General features: G+C 41.4%; 1 protein-coding gene across 1 annotated transcript in view; it reads left to right on the top strand.

The window, feature by feature from the left end:
- ST18 (ST18 C2H2C-type zinc finger transcription factor) overlaps nucleotides 1-20,598 on the top strand; it is a 353,913-nt gene that overhangs the window by 292,788 nt on the left and 40,527 nt on the right. Inside the window, exon 18 of the mRNA XM_030190140.1 lies at nucleotides 8,996-9,084. Coding sequence (XP_030046000.1) covers nucleotides 8,996-9,084 — 89 coding nt within the window. The remainder of the gene's footprint in view (nucleotides 1-8,995; nucleotides 9,085-20,598) is intronic.

Genomic DNA, 20,598 nt, shown 5'->3' with positions numbered 1-20,598 from the left:
GAGTCTGACTTCTTGAGGTAACTTTTCAGTTTTGCCTTCATATCTGTTGTGTCATGTGTTTTTCATGTGTAATCAAGGTGCAGTATTCTACTAGTGTGTAGTATTTACAGCCCTTTTTGGGGTTTGTTTTTTTTGTTTCACTAGGTTTTAGAGCCCGGTGTAATTACAGTGCTGCCTTTCCACGCATAAGGTTGTAGCTCGTCCTGTCCTTGGTATTAGTGCTGTTATGGTTTGCTAAGGTTATGAGTGTGTTTTTGCACAAGTTTGTGTATAGTGTTTTGCAGTGGAGAGATTGTGTATTGGCCTTACTGAGGTGGCACCAAAACATCAGAAAGGGTTTTAGAGCCTAAATCATGACACACTACCTCTTGAAGGATCTACATAGAGTCGTTAATAAAAGGAGCTCATTGTGAACACTATCCACCCTAAAAGGGTGTTTTGTGGCTCTACATGAGAATTGTGATATTATGATCCCATGTTTCATATTGTTGACGGTCTGCATTTTCCATATGGGTGGTATATTGGTGTATTAGGGTCTGCCTAGTGTTATGGTAAAGTAAGGTTCTGAGTGTGTTTTTGCACAAATTTGTGCATAGTGTTTTACAGTTGAGCGATTGTGGTTAGTATATGCTTTGAGCAACCACTTTATTCTTTGACCTATGATACATATCTAATATCTAAATTTAATAAAAGGTATTAATTATGACTTTTATTTTTATTTATTTTTTCTGTGTGTTATCAGACAATTATGGATTTAAGCTCCACCCCTGGCTCCACCCCTAACACCGCCCCCTTTAGCCTCCCCAAACAGTTGGGCCACCGACCGCCTATGTGTACTGGTCCCCCTGACATGCCAGGACACCAACCGGGCACCCTAGGGGGCACTGCAATGGACTTCATAAAATGCTCCCAGGAACATAGCTCCCTTACCTTGTGTGCGGAGCCCCCCAACCCCCCCCAACCCCACTACCCACAACTGTACACCACTACCATAGCCTTTACGAGTAAAGGGGGGCACCTAGATGTGGGTACAGTGGGTTTGTGGTGGGTTTTGGAGAGCTCGCTCTTTCCTCCACAAATGTAACAGGTAGGGGGGTATGGGCCTGTGTCCACCTGTCTGAAGTGCACTGCAGTACCCACTAAAACTGCTCCTGGGACCTGCATGCGCTGTCACGGACCTGAATATGACATCTGAGGCTGGCATAGAGGCTGGCACGATATATTTTTTAAGATGTTTTTTGAGGGTGGGAAGGGGTTGTCATCCCTGATTCTCTCTGGTGGTCATCTGGTCGTTTTGGGTACCTTTTTGTGCCTTATTCATAAGAAAAACAGATCCAGGTGAAAACGTCCAAGTGTTCGTCAGGGACATCCTTGTTTTTTTCGATTATGGGTCAAAGACGTCCAAGTGTTAGGCACGCCCAAGTCCCGCCTTTGCTACGCCTCTGCCATGCCCCCTTGAACTTTGGACATCCTTGCAACAGACTGCAGTTGGAGACGTCCAAAATCGGGTTTCGATTATACCGATTTGGACGTCTCTGGGAGGACGTCCATCTTCCAATTTATGTCGAAAGATGGACTTCCTTCTCTTTCGAAAATGAGCCTGAAAGTCTACCAGCTGTGTTAACAAGTCTCATTAGGTATTCATATAGACTTGTTTGCTTATCCATCCAACAATAAAATATCCATCAGTTCCTTCAGTGCTCGAGTGATGAACTTATTTCGCTTATGATATTGATCTGTCATTGCAATTCCCTTTCCACTTCCGTTCTAAGTCCACTATTCTCAAGTCTGGCATCAAGCAAAAGTGTTTTGTTATGAAATAAAGCTGGCTGAAATTATTATACATATTATATTACATGTTTGGTAAGGTATTGATATATGTAACTAGATTGCAGTATTGATATATGTAACTAGATTGCAGCCGATTTACTTATTAAAGTAATAGTTTATACATTGGAGATATCCTGAAAACTGGATTGGCTAGTTGTGGCCCGAGGACTGGGTTGAGAACCCCTGCCCTAAACTTTTCCAGCTAGCATGTATGCTAATATTGTGATTATTCTTAACACAGTTTTTTTTGCAGTTGCAAACTAAATTGTAGCATAGGTTTTAGGGTATAGGCCCCTTAGTGTTTCAGGGCTAAAATTCCTATCAAATTGGTTTGGTAGAAATTTGTTCACTGTCGAACTGTTCTGTGACTAATAATGATCTTCTGCACTTCGGGGGGTTATTTTATGAATTAATTTTGCACATATCTGCCAGTATACACATGTAAAATGCCTCTTATAAAAGTACCCCACATGTAGATGAGTACTTTTGTATGACCCAGGTGTAGGTGTTAAAGGGAAGAGTTTGGACTGAGCGTGGGTAGAGTCATAAAGTACAATGTATAGGTTATAAAATACACACCTGTGAATGCACTCAGTGTTGTACATTTCTACCGGGTCCTGGGCTGGTGTAAATGTATGCAGCCACATTTTAACTGCAATTTCAGCTGCTTTTGTGCTAGTATTTGATAAAGACCCATAAAAACCTATATGCCTTTACAAAATAGGATTAAAATAGGTATCTACTTGACCTCTTGACTTAAGAAACCTGGTATAAAGTTTCTGTAAAGTAGGAGCTAACATTTATGTATCGAATATGCTGAATGTCCCTCTAAGGCACCTCCCCCCCCAAAGTGACCCCCAAATCATCCATTCCAATCTAACTATCTCCCTAGTGGTGGCCTCCACCATGAACCACTGACTCAGACCCTCCCTCCATGCTCTCCAAGGCCCCACAGGCCTACCATACTTGAAAAGCAGCATGCCCTTATACGGAAAGATGACTCCTGATGGTAGTACTGCGAGACTACTGCTAGGGGTCACCAGCGCAATATTGGATTACTGTGTGATGCGATAGGAGTAATTTGGCATTGATCCTACCAAGTATGGTAGGCCCGGTGGCCTTCAAGATGGTATGAGGAGGGGTTGGGGGGTTTCAGGCATTGGGGAGTGGTTCGTGGTGGAGGCTGCCACTAGGGGAGGCTAGTCAGGTTGGGGAAGAGGGTTATGGGGTCACTTTGAGGATATGGGCTTGTTGAGGGGGATGCCCTAAAGTGGCATTCTGCTTGGGGGGGGGGGGAACATGCTATCGCCAATCATATTGAAGCTGGTGCTGGGTCCCTTTACACTGTGGCCTGGGCGCATTAGGCTGCAGCTTGTTGGCCCGATGTTCCTGGGCCAACGGACTAATACTGTGCATGAGGTGGCTTCTCAGGCAGCATCAGTTCTTTACCATGGAAGTTGCAACCTATAGGACAGAGATACTACAAGTTGGTGACTTCTGTGGTAAATCAAGGTGCGGTAAAAGCTTGCCTTTTACTGCACCTTGATAACGTCCCTCTTAACCGGTCTAAAAGTTAATGTTCTAGTGGATAAAACAATAAGGAATCCCTGAAGATCACTGTATTTTGGAACTGGGCCATTGACGCAAGTCCTGAAAGTATAAATTGCTTTTTGAATTGAATGAGGAAGAAATGAGAAGGTTTGGACAAGTTTTGAATAAATGATTTAAATGAAGGGACAGTCTACCTGTCACATGTGTTGAAGATACAGAGCGCTGGGATTGTGTTTATCTATTTTGGAAGCCCCCACTGATTTAAGTATTGAGACTGGTTTGATATTTGGGTTTTATTTTAAGGCTTTGCCTTCCTGTAGACATTATCATTAGTATTTGTGATGCTGAGCACTGATGTCAGTGGGTTTTTACAGTATGTATAGATGTGTAATACTTAAAGCTTTTTGCCACGACTAGAAAGTGTTTATTTCTCTATTATGAAATTGCAAGTTGTATTTTCCTTCAAGGGTGTACCTTAGAGCAGGCCTTTTCCAACTGGTCCTTGTGTTCTCACCATCAGTCAAGTTTTTTATATGTATAGGATAAAATTACATACATTGGAGACCCAGTATATTCAAATTCAACTCATATTCACTATGGTTATCCTCAAACCAAAGTAGATGGGGATCCCTAGGTCAGGTTTGAGAATCCCTGCCTTAGAGTACCAGGCTTCCCAATCCTCCTGTCAGTCATTATGTACTTATAGGGGTTACTTTTATAAATCTTTTTTCCACATGTAAGCCTGTCAATCAAGATAAGGCTTTTATAAAATTGTGCTTTCACTTATTTGTATAAAAAGTACATGCACTGCTAGTATGTGCCTGTTTTGATGTGATTTGTGTATAGGCATTCCCAGGTTTGGACAAAACAGAGGCAGGGTTACAGTGTATGCATATAATTTTTTTACAAAATATGCACATATACATATACACCCTAATTCTATAAAAGTCGCCAAAAATTGCACACACAAATTTGGGTACATTCAATTTAATAACAAGCTAATTAATGCCAATAATTGGCTTTTTAACAAGCAATTATTGGCACTAATTAGATTTAATTAGAATTTGTGTGCATACATTTAAGTGTGGGATCCACACCTAAATTTTATGTGCAATCTGAAAAGGGGGAAGTGGACATAATGGGTGTGTTCATGCCTTTTTACAGAATAACGGGGATATGCACCTAATATGGGCACGTACATTTGTACCATGTGACTGCGCCTAAAGTTAGGCATGATTCCTGGGCATAAGCGCTATTCTATAAACCATGCCCAACTTTATGTGCAGCTTATAGAATAGTGCTTTTTTCAGCAACATATATAGAATTCACCCCATAGAGGCAATTCAATAAGGGGTACCTCCATTTACTTGGTGGAGTCCAATTTTATAACATGTGGGCACCTAGATTCTGTTATAGAATGCTAACATAACCCGATTTTACCACACCTTATATATGGACAGGACATGAGCAGAGCTCCCTCTTATGCATATAAATTACAGGATATTGTAATTTATGCATGTCTCTAAAGCATTTACATGTCAACAGTTATGCCAAGTCTATGGCTGGTGCAACTGTGGACATGTAAATGTATTAGGGACATGCATAAATTACAGTATTCTGTAATTTATATGCATAAGAGGCAGCCCTGTCCATGTCCTGCCCATATATAAGCTCCCTTGCATCTATGTGCTATGCCACTTATACATGTCATTAGAGAATAGGACTTAGGAGCACTGCTGGCACTTTTGCAGGTAAATGTACATTGACACACATAATTGCTAGTATTATAGCAAGGGGCACAGAACTGTGGGAGCTTAGTTTATAGAATTCTCTTATAGGGATAAATTCTCTACAGGTCTCCTAAAGTTAGATGCTGTGATGCTGCTCACTAAGCACACATTCTATATCAGCATTTACATATATAGGCATATTTTCAAAGCACTTTGGGAGGCTAAGTTCCATAGGTTTCTATGGAACTTTGGGAGGCTAAGTGTTTTGAAAATGAGCTTGATATTGGGCTAAATTATATATATATATATATATATATATATATATATATATAGGGCCAAAAAAACCATGCCTATGCATATTCTATAAAGTATGCCTAAATTTAGTCATGCTTTATAGAATAACCCTAAATTTCCACACGGATTATAGAATTTGCTGAGCGTTCATGTGCCGATGAAATTTAGTTGTGGGCAATTACACTAAGTAAAATTTGGTGTAAATCCCAACACCTAAATTAGGCACTGACAGGGTATATTATATAGCAACACACATAGATTTTAGAAATGCCCATGATCCGCCCATTCCATGCCCATTGCCATGCCTCATTTTCAACTATTCAACTTAGAATTTACGTGCACTACGTTGCAGAGAATACGCTTAGACAGTTGTGCACGTAAATTATAGTTAATGCCAATTCAAACGGATTTGCATGTACAACGTAAGTCACGCTATATAGAATCCGAGGGATAATTACGATTATAGGATACTAGCATAAGTCCATAGTTATGCGCCAACATTTAGATCCAGCAGCGTACACCATATCAATGGCTGGTGTAAGTGTCTGTGACTAAATGTTACAGTTGCATGTGTAACTGACATAATTCTAGAAGCTTAACGTGATCCTATTGTTTCCGGACATTATCAATCAGTTTCTAATCTGTGTTTTCTTTTGAAAATGCTTGAATAAATTGTCTTTCTTCACCTTGCTTCTTTTGCAGAAAAATCACTCACATTGCACCCCAAGCAGTTTGATTTCCAGCCCCACTACAGCACGGAGACTGTCTTAATAAGCGTACTGAGCAAAATCCATTCACAGTTAGATAAAGGCTTTGGTGCTCTTGCCATTTCTTTAGATTTATTTGCAGGATTTGATCTGATTGACCACTGCCTTTTGCTAAACCACCTTGCTTTTTTGTGTCTATCTGGAACTGTATTTAATTTTTTTTCTTTTCAATCATATTGGTCTTTTAAGGTCCTCACCTCCTTTTCTATCTCCAGTTCCCAAGCTCTATACTGTGGAGTACCTCAGGGCTCCATTCTTTCTCCTTTGCTCTTTAATATTTTCTTAAGTCCACTTGCGACACTCATTCAAGGTTTTGCCATTTCATCTTACTTTGGCGTGGATGATATTCTGATCCTATACTATACTGATGCTCTGTGCCTTACTGCCCTCGAATCCTGTTTAGATTCTTTTGCCCACTGGCATGCTTCCCATCGACTCATCCTAAATGTAGATAAAACTGTGGCCTGCTGGTTTACCAGTCATGCTCCACTCCTGCATCCACTACTCCTCTCTCTTCCTAATGGGCTCTTCCTTCTCCACTGTCAACTCTTTGTTACTTAGGTATTACACTTGTTTCCCAATTATCCTATGGTCCTCAAATAGCATCTGTATAAAATCTGGGTTTTTTTTACCCTTAGACAGCTGTGTTGCATTAGGCCATTCTTCAATCATGATTCTCTGCATGCTCTTATCCTAGCATTGCTTATTGCTAAGTTAGACTACTGTAACATTATATATACAGGATCCCCTCAGTCTTCATTCAAAAAACTACAATCATTACAAAGCACTGCCATTCATCTCATATGCCATGTCAAGAAATTCAATCGAGTGCCACCTCTTCTTAAAGATCATTACTGGCTCCCTATACCTTTGAGAATTCAGTACAAGGAGGAGTAACCTAATGGTTAGTACAGTGACCTGAGAACTGGGGAGCCGGGTTTGATTCCCACTGTAGCTCCTTGTGACTCTGGAGAAATCACTTAGCGCTCCATTGCCTCAGGTACAAAATAAGTACCTGTAAATAATATACAAACTGCTTTGAGTGTAACCACAGAAAGACGGTATATCAAATCCCATCCCCTTTCCCTTTAGACTGTCAAGGCTTTTCACCTTGGCCTACCTCTCTACTTAGCTTCCCTGACTATACTCTACAGGCCTGTCCATATCCTCCGATCATTAAATGACCATAGAATGGTCTTGCCTAGGCCAAGACAAGCCCAACACGAGCACACTTGAAATTGCACTTTTTTCTTTGTTGCGCCTGATCTTGGTGAAGGTGGTTAGCTTAGCAGAGTTTAAAAAGGGGTTAGACGGTTTCCTAAAGAACAAGTCCATAAACCACTACTAAATGGACTTGGGAAAAATCCACAATTCCAGGAATAACATTTATAGAATGTTTGTACGTTTGCGAAGCTCGCCAGGTGCCCTTGGCCTGGATTGGCCACTGTCGTGGACAGGATGCTAGGCTCGATGGACCCTTGGTCTTTTCCCAGTGTGGCATTACTTATGTACTTATCTTTGGAATAAACTCCCTTTGAGGATTCAAAGTGAGATATCAGTACGTCGATTCAAGTCAGCACTGAAACCTGGCTCTTTGGTCAGGCCTTTAGTAATGTCACCTGAAGTGGGTCTGTGACCCTCTTTCCCGCACCCCCCCCCCCCCCTTTGCTTTTTATACTTGCTCCAAATTCCCCTTTACCTACTCTCTTCTGCTGGTATGAGAGTCTACTTTCCTATCCATTATATGGAAGTTCCTTTCCTATGCTTTCTTTTGTGTTTATGTGTTCACCGCTCTGTTCTGCTTGTCAGTTATAGCAGTATATCAAATCAATAAAATTAAATAAATAAATGAGTAAATGTTTGGAATGTCCCTGACCGGCCCATGCCCCTCCCATGTGCCCTTACAATTATGCAGTATAGATTTTACATGTGTAAATGTAAATTAGTGTCAATTAACTCTAATTATTGTTAATGCCAGTTAAGTTACATGTGTAACTGTCTGTATTCTATAAGCTAATGCGCAAATTCTATATACGGCACCTAAAGTTATGTGCATTAAATTGGATGTGCGTCCAACAACAAGTCAATCAGCGCTGATAATTGGTGATAGCAACCAATTATCAGCACTAATTAGGATGTATGCACATATCGTATTCTAAAACGATCTGTGTGTAAATCCTAATGCGTGTAACTTTGGGGGCGTGGCTAGGGATGTTTTGAGGGCATATATGCACTTACATATAGAATCGCGCCTAAAACTAAACCTGCTAATAGACCTAACTGCGAGTGTCTACAGTTAGGCACTAAGCGGGATTCTATACTGGACACATACCCCTTATAGAATTGGGCTAAGCTTGTTAAACTTTCATCGCTGATTTTAAGCACTAGTTATAGAATTTGGCCCTAAGCACACAGTGTTGCACAGGAACCATTGGAATGTGCACACGAGATTATCACATTTGGGGGAGAAAGGGATACATGCAAACATGACATCTTTGGTAAGGTGTAACTATATGCATTAGTATGTATGTGCTGTTGGGGCTGGACCTTAACATAGGTGCCATTTTGGACTTCTCACATAGGCATCCTGTTATAAAAACAGCACTCCACTCTATATTAGTATTGATCTTGTACAATGAAAGGCATAAATAAGGGGGAAAAAATACAACAGCTGTTTCTCAAATCTGCCATTATGTCAGTCAACCTGAAATGTATAAATCTATTTTAAAAAATGCAATCTCTGACCATTGTAAAGACCTGTTTGAGAGAGTGATTGATCACTGGAGCCATGTGACATTTTTTTATATCATATGTTTTGTTTAGTTTGTCTGGGTGTCCTCTGAATGCACAGGCCATAAAAAAGGGAAAAATATCTGAAGAGCTGATGCCCGTCAAACTTAAAGCAAATGGTGGTAAGAAGACCATATTTAAAGTAACTATATTTTTTTTCATATCCGTAAGTGAGATAGATGTGTGTGACATTGTGATGTATAATTTTAAAATAAAGTATGCTGTATGGCATGTGGAACAGAGCGTGATATGCAACGTGGGAAGACAAATGCCACAGTAGCAATGAAGGATGATATTCAAAAGGTTTAGCCACCTAACTGATGCAGAAAGCCGCAGGTAAACCCACATGTGGATGTCTGCGTCTACCGCAAGCGTAATATGGTGCATGCGGCAAGCTAAGTATATGCAAATTTTATGCACAAAGAACTTGTATGCATATTGAGAGGGGGACCCTGCCAGATGCATGCGCACAAAAACAAAAGTGTCAGCCCACTTCGGTGCCCATTCTTCTGCACATAAATATCAGCCTCACAAAAATTTCTTGCACATATTCTATAAGGAACTGCCTAGTTGTAGGCGACAGGAACATTTATAAATCTCCTCTTCAGGGGCGTAGCTGTTATGGGGCCACGGGAGCCAGGGCCCCCGTAAATTTGGCCCTGGACCCCCCCTGCCAATGACCCTCTCAACCCCCCCTCCTGCCGCCAACCTGCCGTCAACCTGCCGTCGCCGTCTGCTACCTTTGCTGGCGGGGGACCCCAACCCCCGGCAGCCGAAGTCTTTCTTCGTTTGGTTTCTGAGTCTGTCTGACGTCCTGCACGTACACAACATGCAGGACGTCAGACTCACAGAAACAGAACGAAGCCTTGTGATCTGCAGGGCTTCGTTCTGTTTCTGTGAGTCTGACGTCCTGCACGTTGTACGTGCAGGACGTCAGACAGACTCAGAAACCAAACGAATCAAGAAGACTTTGGCTGGCGGGGGTTGGGGTCCCCTGCCAGCAAAGGTAGGCGACGCCACGGTGACGGCGGGCGGGGGGTCATCGGCGGGCGGGCCACAGTTGTTGGAGGTGGTTCTGGGGGCAGCGGGGGGTGGCAATGGCGGGCGGCAGCGGCAATGGCGGCAGGGAGTCATTGTTGGCAGCGGGGGGGGGGGGGTCGTTAGCGGCACCGAGGGGGGGGGGTAAAATGTGCCCCCTCACCTCGGCTCTGGACCCTCCCTAACGGCGAAGTCCAGATACGCCCCTGCTCCTCTTAGAGATTACCAGCTAGCAGAAAAGTATGAATCATGTTTTGATGGTATGTACCTTCCCAGTATGCAATTGCATGGATGGAGATCAGGCAGAGCATGAACAATGCATGCAAATACGCACGTAACCTATAATTTATGCATCTTCTGGCTATCATGTAGGCGTGAGCATGTATACCAGCCATAGGGCTGGTGTAAGTGATTGCACCTTACATGTTATATTTTCTGCCACTTGCACTAGTATTCTGTAAAGAAAAGAAGGTGCCTACTTTCCTTTATTTCACCTTCTTTTCTTTGCAGAATACTAGCACTTGCTTACCCAGAATATTTTGTCACCTGCTTACCCTCCTGTGTTAGGCACTCTGTTACAGAATCACCCTCATGGTTTAGAAGGATATGGGGGTGAGGCACTACTATAGAAATACCCCTTTATTCATGGTGCCCTGCGCAGCCACATAGATCACACTCCAAAATCCCTAAGCTGAATCAGGTGTTGGTTAGCAGAGCAGTACTAGGAGCTAGAAAGGAAGCCAGGACTCAGTAGCTGATCCAAGAAAGAAACAAAACCAAGAAACACATACAGGACTAGATTCTATATATGGCACCTGAAAAATCAGCGCCGAAAATATTTCCACCTAGGTGTATTCTGTAAACCACGCCTAGATTTAGGTGCGGTTTATAGAATATGCCTAACCAGTTTATAGAATACACCTAGCTGCCATGCCTGTGCCTAATTCTAGGCACATCCATTTACGCCAAGTAAAACTTGGTGTAAAACTGGTGCCTAAGGCGCAAAGCAGGTGTATCCTGTAACCGTGCATGTAGATTTTCGGAACACGTATGTTCTACCCACAGCCATTCCCCCTTTGCGGCAGCACACATTAGAATTTATTTGCATCACTTTATAGAATATGCCTAGCAAGTTGTGCGTTTAAATTCTAATTAATGCCAATTAGTATCAATATTTGCTTGTTAAGTGGTAATTATCCACACTGATTAGCTTGTTAAATAATTAAATTGTGCATGCAAATCTAGAATACGACTGGATTTGCATGCACAATTTCAGTCACGCTATATAGAATCCTGGGGATAATTTGGAGGCAGTGCATTCCTTGCTCCTTTCCAAACTCCACCCATATCTCCTGTCATCTCTTCCTGCTTCTGCTGTAATTTATCTTCAGACTGATCAGTAGGACCCAAAGAAGTCTAAAATACTAAATGTCTATTTTCTTATATATTTCCACTATTCATGATGTATTGTAAGCCACATTGAGCCTGCAAAGAGTTGGGAAAATGTGGGATACAAATGCAATGAAATAAATAAAACAAGTAAAATCAGAAACAACACAGTTTATACCTAATTGTTCAGCCACCCTTAGGTTTCACCTTTGGGTTTAAAAAGCAATACCATGTGCATGTATGCTCTGGATAAACGAATTGAAACCATCGAAGTTTAAGGCAAATGCCCCAAATATGTAATACTTGGCAGGCAATTACCTTGGATAATATCTTGTAGATAATTATGCACAAACATTTTTCTATAAGTTGCAATGAACTGCCTAGCTGATGGGTTGTTGTTACAGCCCCCGAAACACCGAACTTTGCCAAAAAAAAAAATTACAAATGATCTAGGCTTACTTTAAAGGCACACAGGAATCTCATTTGATATTCAGGTTTACCAGTCAGGAAGTCATAGAGCATCAGCAAACTGTCAATGCAAACCATAAACCCCTGAAATCCAGTTTTACGAACTGAGTCTATCATAGATTTGCCGTGTCTGGACTCCTTCAAAGACGTTATATAAGACTGCACAGGTTGTAAAATGGACTTATGTTTGCTACTTGTAATGGAGCCTTGGAACATCAATATTTCAAATTTTGTGATGTCAGCACATCAAAAAGGCAATTAAACATGTGAATAAATTTAACAGGACTCGTCTATATACAAACACACAGCCGGAAGACAAAGATTTAAAAAAAAAAAAGCAAGGAGACATCCGGTGGTTCTGTGGAGCAGCGGGGTGTGTGATTTTGCTGCTCCTGATTCTCTCTTGTTTATCAGCAATGTTTTGGCATCAAATTGCTTACCTTTTGATCGTGCAGCAGTGTGTTGACTCTTGGTTCCCTCCACTGTTGTTTTTGAGTGCGTTCTAGCCCCGATGGCCTCAAAATCAGCAAAGGAAGGAAAGGAGAATTGTCAGCCTGGGGAGATTAAGATGGCAGACAAGAGTGCACGTCCTTCACCCACACCAAGTTTCAAGTAATGAGGAGTGGCCTAGTGGTTAGATCACCAGTCTTGACATCCAGAGGTGCCCAGTTCAAATCACACTGCTGCTCCTTGTGATCTTGGGCAAGTCACTTAACCCACTATTGCTTCCTGTACAAACTTAGATTGTGAGCCCTCCAGGGACAGGGAAATACCCAGTGTACCTGAATGTAACTCACCTTGAGCTACTACTGAAAAGGTATGAGAAAAATCCACAAAAATAAATAAATAAGTGGGTTGCTGAAATTACACCTGATGTGAAGGTGGCTGTGGAACATGTGGTGAACAGCAACTGCAAGTGGTTTTGGATAAGCTGGACTCTATGGAACAGTGTTTTACTGTGCTGGCTACAAATCTGCAAGACGTGCAACAGTGAATAAGATAGGTGGAGTTTACAGTACAGGCACTGGATAGTGAACCACCACTGGTTTGGGAGTGGCTCCGTAGTGTAGAGGACAAGATGGAGGAATTGGAAAATCGATCTAGGTGGAACAACCTTGCTTAATGGGCTTGTCGGAACTGGTTGCAGAGGGTGATCTGAGAAGCTTTCTGGAAAAGTGACTAGTGACTTCATTGCAGATTGAGGACTCAGTGGGACCTTTACATATAGAGTGGGCCCTTCAGGTGGGCCAGAAGAGAGATGCCAGTTCCCACCCAAGAGTGATCATTTTTAAACGTTTAAACTATGTACATAAAATGCAGATTCTACAGGCTCTCAAAGGCGGTAAGTCCTTGGAATACAATCAGGCTAAAGTGCTCTGCTTTCAAGATTTCTCTAATCAGGTCTCTCAGGCTCACAGAGCATTCTCTCCAGTCTGTTCTTGTTTGGTAAACTTGAAAGTTCAATTTAGCTTACTCTACCCTGCACGTTTAAGGATATTCCACAATGGCATCGTAACGTTTTATGATACATTGGAGGACACCAGCAAATTTGTGCATTGGTTGGAAAAAGAGCAACAAGGACTAACCAGTTATTTTGTGGCTCTAATCTTTGGTATATGGGAGCAGGGCGGTTTGTTTGTTTCTTTCATTTTCTTCATTTTGCTTGGGGGACCATTTGGGAGGTATTTATATCTAAGGACTCCTTGCTATGAACTTTGTTTGGTCTCTGGATTTTCAAAGTTGGAGTGCACATCTCTTAGCTGGCGGGAACGGTGTGTTGGAGACTCTGTTTACATTTTCTGCTCCGTTATTGACTTGGGTATGTGCAAGTCAACTCGGTGTACTCGCTGATGTGCCCACCATCTGGGAGTAGCATTTTTTTCTGTCACCAGTAGCAGAAGATTTTTGGGATGCTTGTATGTCTATTGACAGTGTTACAGAGACACTCGCAGCAATTTATTTTCTTCATTCCTTATCCAGCTCTATGCCTGCAGTTAGTGTGGTTTTGGTTTGTTTATTGTTGTCTATAAAGTGGCTAGAGATGCCTTTGTTATACACACATTTCTGTTTGCCTTTTTTTTTTTGCTTCATTTTCTCTCAATTTTGCTGTTCTTGGGGTTGTTTGTTGGTGGGGGAGAGGTGGGTAGTCGATTCATGATTTGGCTTTTTTGGGGGGGAGGTCTCTGAGCTGGTAAGTAGTTCTGGTATCTAGAGAGAATTGAGGTACTGAGGTGGTAGCATCGATTGGGGTGCTGACTGGGATGGAGTTGGGAGGGAGGGAGGGAGGGTGGAGCGAGGTTGGGATAAGGTATACAGGAGGACTTAGGTTTAAGGGTTGAGGAGGTGGGGGTTATAGACTTAGGAGGGTTGGGGAGGAAAGGAGGAAAGAAGTTTCAGACTTACTTTTTTGGGGGTATTTTCTATGGAGGAGTGCAGGGCAGAGAGGGGCTATTTTATCACCGCTGATGATTTTAACTTTGGGGAGGGGGGTGTAGACTGTTTTATGAGTTATCTCTCTCTTGACCGTGGCTCTTTTACTGAGCTGACATCATTTAAGGTAGTCATATGGAATGCAGGGGGTGTCCACTCATCTATAAAACAGTACCAAATTCTCCAGACAGTTGCTTATTTTCAAGAAACCCACTTAGATGCTAAAGAACATGGCAAGCTTCAGAAATGGTGGGTGGGTTCTTATTATGATTCCTTTCTGTTGACAATAAAGTAGGTATGATTATTTTAATACATAACTACTACTACTACTATTTAGCATTTCTATAGCGCTACAAGGCGTACGCAGCGCTGCACAAACATAGAAGAAAGACAGTCCCTGCTCAAAGAGCTTACAATCTAATAGACAAAAAATAAATAAAGTAAGCAAATCAAATCAATTAATGTGAACGGGAAGGAAGAGAGGAGGGTAGGTGGAGGCGAGTGGTTACAAGTGGTTACGAGTCAAAAGCAATGTTAAAGAGGTGGGCTTTCAGTCTAGATTTAAAGGTGGCCAAGGATGGGGCAAGACGTAGGGGCTCAGGAAGTTTATTCCAGGCATAGGGTGCAGCGAGACAGAAGGCGCGAAGTCTGGAGTTGGCAGTAGTGGAGAAGGGAACAGATAAGAAGGATTTATCCATGGAGCGGAGTGCACGGGAAGGGGTGTAGGGAAGGACGAGTGTGGAGAGATACTGGGGAGCAGCAGAGTGAGTACATAAGGATGTTAGAGACTCATAAAATTATTTGTGATGCTGGGGCCACTACTTCTTGGTATTGGTTACAATTGAGGGTGGGGTTATGGTGCTGTGTAATGTGTACGCTCCTAATAATTATGACAAAAATGTTTTTAGTAAACTTCTTCACCAACTGTCCAGTTTTGGCAGTGTACCTGTGGTAATGGGTGGAGATTTTAAAGATATCCATGATCCTGTCATTCAACTGGTAGGCCTGTAGTGGGGGCTGCTAGAGGAATTCATTGGCTTTGCGAGGTCCTGGATGTGGTGGATATATGGAGAACTTTACATCCAACAGAGTGGGGACTATACCCATTTTGAGGGCTCACTCCACTATGTCCAGGATTGATTATATTTTAATCTCCCAGGCCCTCCTAACTGAGGTGTCAGCATCTGTGATTGGTCCACTGGAGATCTCGGATCACGCCAGGGTTGAGGTGCGCCTTACTTTTTCCACTGCCCTGATTGCTCCTTGTCACTGGCGTTTTCCATTAACTTTTACAAAGATGGAAAATTTCATGAGTTTTTATTATCAAGGTGGAAGGATTTTGAGGGCAACAATGAACAACATAGGAGTGATCCAGTCCTGTTCTGGGAGGCTGCAAAAGTAGTATTGAGAGGCAATATTTTTGCCTATTCTATCTTCCAGAGGAGAGCGAGGGATCGTGAGCTTCTTTGACTGGAGCACAGTGTCACTCAGCTGCACTGCTTATATGGATGGAACCATACTTTGAATTATAAGATGCAATTGTTGGAGCACCAACAAGCCTTAAATACTCTTATTCACCAAACAGCACAGAAGTTGATGGTTTACTTTAAATACCACCTATATAACTGCACCAATAACAGCAGTGGTTTTTTAGCCGGGTTGATAAAACAACAGCCCTAAGCGACCCCTGGGGGTGCTGGCACACACTGATGAATCTATTAATAAGATTATTCAAACCTTTTATGAAACCCTGTATTCGGCACCTAGTACTGACCCATTGGACAATGATATTTATTTGTCTAGTGTGGACCTCCCAAAGATCACAGAGAAGGATCCGGAACATGCTAAATGCTCCCATTGTGCCAGAGGAAGTTGCTTGTGATATTCAGCAGAGCCTTTTAGGTAAGGCACCTGGCCTAGATGGGTATTGAGGGGAGTTCTATATGTTGTTGAACGATGAAATTATATATCCACTCATAAAGGCATTTAATACTATCATAGGGCAGAGGCTTTACTGTCTTCATTAACTTCGACTACAATTGTGGTTTTGTGGAAGCCGGGAAAGGATCCTGTTCTTCTGGAATCCTACCACCCTATCTCCTTACTTAATTATGAAGCTAAATTGTTGGCCAAGGTATTGGCTAATCAGTTGTCTCATGTACTACCCTCATTGATGGTGGATTCTCAGGTGAGTTTTGTGAGTGGTAGGACAACATGTGTAAACTTCTGGCCTCAATGGAGCGTGTAAAAGCTAGCAGTATCCCTTCCCTTCTAATTTGCTTTGACACAGAAAAAGCTTTTGATTGGGTGGTTTGGTCCTTTTTGCACTGAGTTTTGGATGGTTATTGGTTCTGGGGTTTCATTTTTCAAGCTATACAAGCACTTTACCATGCTCTGCAGGTGTGTATTTTGGTTAATGGGCTGCTTTCTGATACCTTTGCCATCTGGAGAAGCACCAGAGAGGGTTGTCCATTATTGCCCCTGCTTTCTATGTTAACCCTTGACCCCCTGCTTCAGAGATTCAGAATAACCCCAAAATTCCTTAAAATAGTAGTGTTTGTGGACAAACTTATTAGTTTATTTCACTGAACCTCAGGACTCATTTTTGATTCTCTTGGAAAGTTTTTGAGAATATGGTGACTTCTTTCTGGTTGGATCTATCTAAATCTGAAGCTCTGACTGATTCTGACTCTTTTCAGGGGATTTGGGAGGACTCTTTTCCGTTGAAGTGGGCGGAGGAGTATTTTCGCTACTTGGGTATCTTGTTGCCTTTGAATCTGTCTTCACTGTACAGGCTCAATGTGGACCGCTTATTGTATAGATGCCCTCTCCATACTGTACAACACTATTGTAATGCCACCAAAATGTAAATTGTAAGCCACTTTGAACCAAAACTTGTTTTTGGTTAATAGTGGGATACAAGAATAAATAAATAAATACGAGACAAGACGAGGCATCAGTTAGAATGCTGGAGTCATCTTCCCTTGTCGTTAATGGGGAAAATATGTGTTTTTCGTATGATGGCCTGTTATTGAGATGGACATGGGAGAAGCCACTGTGTGCCCCGGGATTGGTAGCACAGAATGTTGCTACTAATTGGGTTTCTGCCAGGTACTTGTGACCTGGATTGGCCACAGATGGAAGTAGGATACTTCTCTAGATGGACCATTGGTCTGACCCAGTATGGCTATTCTTATGTTCTTATTATTTTTCCACGCTGGTTATATGTGTTACACTTACTTCCCCTTCAGATTTTGAGTAGGGATGGTTTGGCCCTAAGGCAATTAGTGGGGAGGTTCTGTTGGGTGTGGGAAGGGAAAAAATCTAAAAACGCAATGGGATTATCTGTTGGATAATTGGGGATGGGGGATTTGGGTTTACCAGATTTAAAATTGTATAATTTGGCTTCTATGGTGCGGCATCTTTGCGATTGGTTATTAGACACAAGTGAGGTCATGGATATAAGGTTTGAAAAAGCTTATTTCCAGCCTTGGAATCTCCTTTATTTACTGTATGGGTGGGGCTCTCTACTTCTTGGTGAAGTTCGGTCTAATATTCTTTTGCGGCCTTTACGTTTTTCTTGGAGGGCTCTTTTATGCTTATGGGGCAAAATCCTAATAGCAGTGATCTGCTTTCCGTAGTGGGCAAAGCAGACTTCTCCCCTGGGTTGGACAGCATGGTGTTTAAGTGTTGGTTTTGTCTGTATATTTCACGTATTGAACATTTGCTACATGAGGATGGATCAATTTTACATTTTGAAGAGGTGCAGCAGAGAGTAGCTTTGGATCCAGCAGATATTTGCCTATTTAAAAGTGCCTCACTATATTTCCTCATTGGACCTGCAAGTTCCAGCTACTCGTTTGGGTAATAAAACCCGGGCCTTTTTACAGGGATATGCGTTGGGCTTCTATCTCCTGAATCCATACTAAATATTATGATCATTTGAAGATGAGTTATCATGGAGACCTGGGTCATCCTATGCCTGCTATTTATTTTCGTTCTTTAATTTTTGCAATTCCGAGGATGGTCTATAGCACTGGGTTGATGGAATGTCAATATTGCATTCTTTATCAAGCTTATTTTTCCCAGCACCAATATCAAGTGCATTTTTATAATATAGCACTGCATTCCACAAAACAGAAGGAGCATGTTCCCACATACCATCTTTCTCTTTTGATCTATGCACAGGAAAAAAAAAAAGATTTTAAAAGCTCCCAGGTTTCAACCTAATTAAGGTTTTAAAATAACCTTTGTACTTAAAAATAAAAACTCTGAATGTTGAGCATCTGATTCTCATAACATGATGTCTGTTTTGATGGCCCTTTACTAGGTGAAAAACTCTCAGCTAAATAAAGAGCACTGCAGTAATCTAAATTTGATAACACCGTGTTCTGTACAACATTCCTAAAATTCCTCAAAGTCTACATCGGTTTTAATTTATATAACAAGCATAAGTGCTGAAAGGAGGATTGAATCACTCTCACAGTTTGTTCCCTCATACTATACTGGGTATCAAGAACCACCCCCAACAATTTTATGTCCTTTTTCAGGGGTGCCCAGTTGCTGGGGATCGCTCCAGCCCTGAGATCCTAGACACCAAGGAGCCCCTCTATGTAGGTACCAGGAGAGGAAAGGGAGGCTGCCTTTTGTTGGGGGGGGGGGAGTTCTAAAGTGTTTAGGGCAGGGGTTTGTGCTTCAGGGGATGGGAGAAGGGGCATAATGCTGATTTTGTTCAGGTTGATATGGGAAGGAGAAGTGGACGTGATGCCGATATACTTTGGAGGTCGGGGAGGGGTGCATGATGCTAAGGAGACTGAGATTTGAGATTCATGTATGAGGCCTTAATAAATGCTTCAGGAGATAACACTGATGCACTCATGCAGTCTGCCAGGTGCAATGGGGCAGATGCTCACCATACCCCTGATATTTACTGCACAGGCTTTGCATTTACTGTATCATAACCTTTGCAAAATCTTATCACACTTTAGTAAACATGCCCCTGTATGAGAAGTATTATATTAATTCCTATACATCTTCTCTTTAGGAGTAATTTACATTTTATTATACCAGGTCTAGTGCAGATCCTCTTGGGCAGAGAACCTTACTGCTGGTGGATTAATGTGTTATAATAGATGTAAAGTAAGATTAGGCTTACCAAGATGTAACCGCTCAGTGTGTACATTCTTTGCCACCTTTTCAGGCAGTTTCTTATAATAATTCCAGTGGGGTTAAATAGAATTTTTTAAATGAAATTTTATGAATAAAATGATTGTAATATGATATTCACACTCAAAACAGAAATGAAAGTTACTAAATGTTATTTGGTTGGTTAACTAGGTAAGCTGAAAAGTGATTAATTTATAAAAAGAAGCATTGCCAGTAATAGGTAAGTTAAAACATTTTCTATTTAGACATAAATAAGTAGCATTTCATTTATATGTCCAACCTTTAACACAATATTCTCTTTCCTTTGCAGGGTTTTCAGTATCACAGCAATTACTGCCAGATAAGTAATTTTTACCAAAGTTGTATTTAATCAGCCGTTTCAATCTTCTTTCCAATGAAGTTATTCCTTCATTTTTGTTTTTCAGAACTGCTAGAAACAATGAACTTCCTAGGTAAGAATATATTTAGAAAGGACATACAAATTAAAATTGAGACATCCAGATCTGGACGTCTCAAGTTCCACTCATATTCTAGAACTGGATCTTCCGATGTAGAGCCTGTTCTAAAATACATGATAAAATAGACGTTTATTTATTAGTTACGTGCAGTAGGATAATCCATTTTGGAAATATAAATGTCTAAAATATAGATGGGTCAACATGGCATCAACCACAAATGAACAAAATTGACACACATTAAATTTATAATAGGAGGGAAAGACCTCAGATGTCGCAAAGTATTCTTACGTGCCCTGTAGACGATGGGTCAGGATAATGAGCTTTCAGCGACAAATTTAATCATAGGTCAAAAACCTCCTCCTCCACCATAATTTTTAAATTAGTTTCTTGAACATTTTTCCACATTTAATTTGTGCAGGTCACTTATAATTACTTTTATTTATATTTGGTGTCCCTAATTATTTTCTTAGAAATGCCGTCTAATTTCATATGACTTCAAGCAGCTATGTATGTAAAGCATACTGCAGTGACACTTATCTCAAACAATTAGATCCTGACTGTCACCCGTTTCACCATACCTTCATCAGCGGATCTCCAGAAAGTCACTTGCAGTGGCTGTCAGAATCTAATTTTATTCACTTGTGGTTGATAAAAGTGTATTAGTCTGTGGACTTTATAAGCAATGTT

Source organism: Microcaecilia unicolor, chromosome 1, assembly GCF_901765095.1.
Source record: "Microcaecilia unicolor chromosome 1, aMicUni1.1, whole genome shotgun sequence".
NCBI classification, from domain to species: domain Eukaryota; kingdom Metazoa; phylum Chordata; class Amphibia; order Gymnophiona; family Siphonopidae; genus Microcaecilia; species Microcaecilia unicolor.
This window is presented reverse-complemented; position numbering and strand designations above follow the sequence as displayed.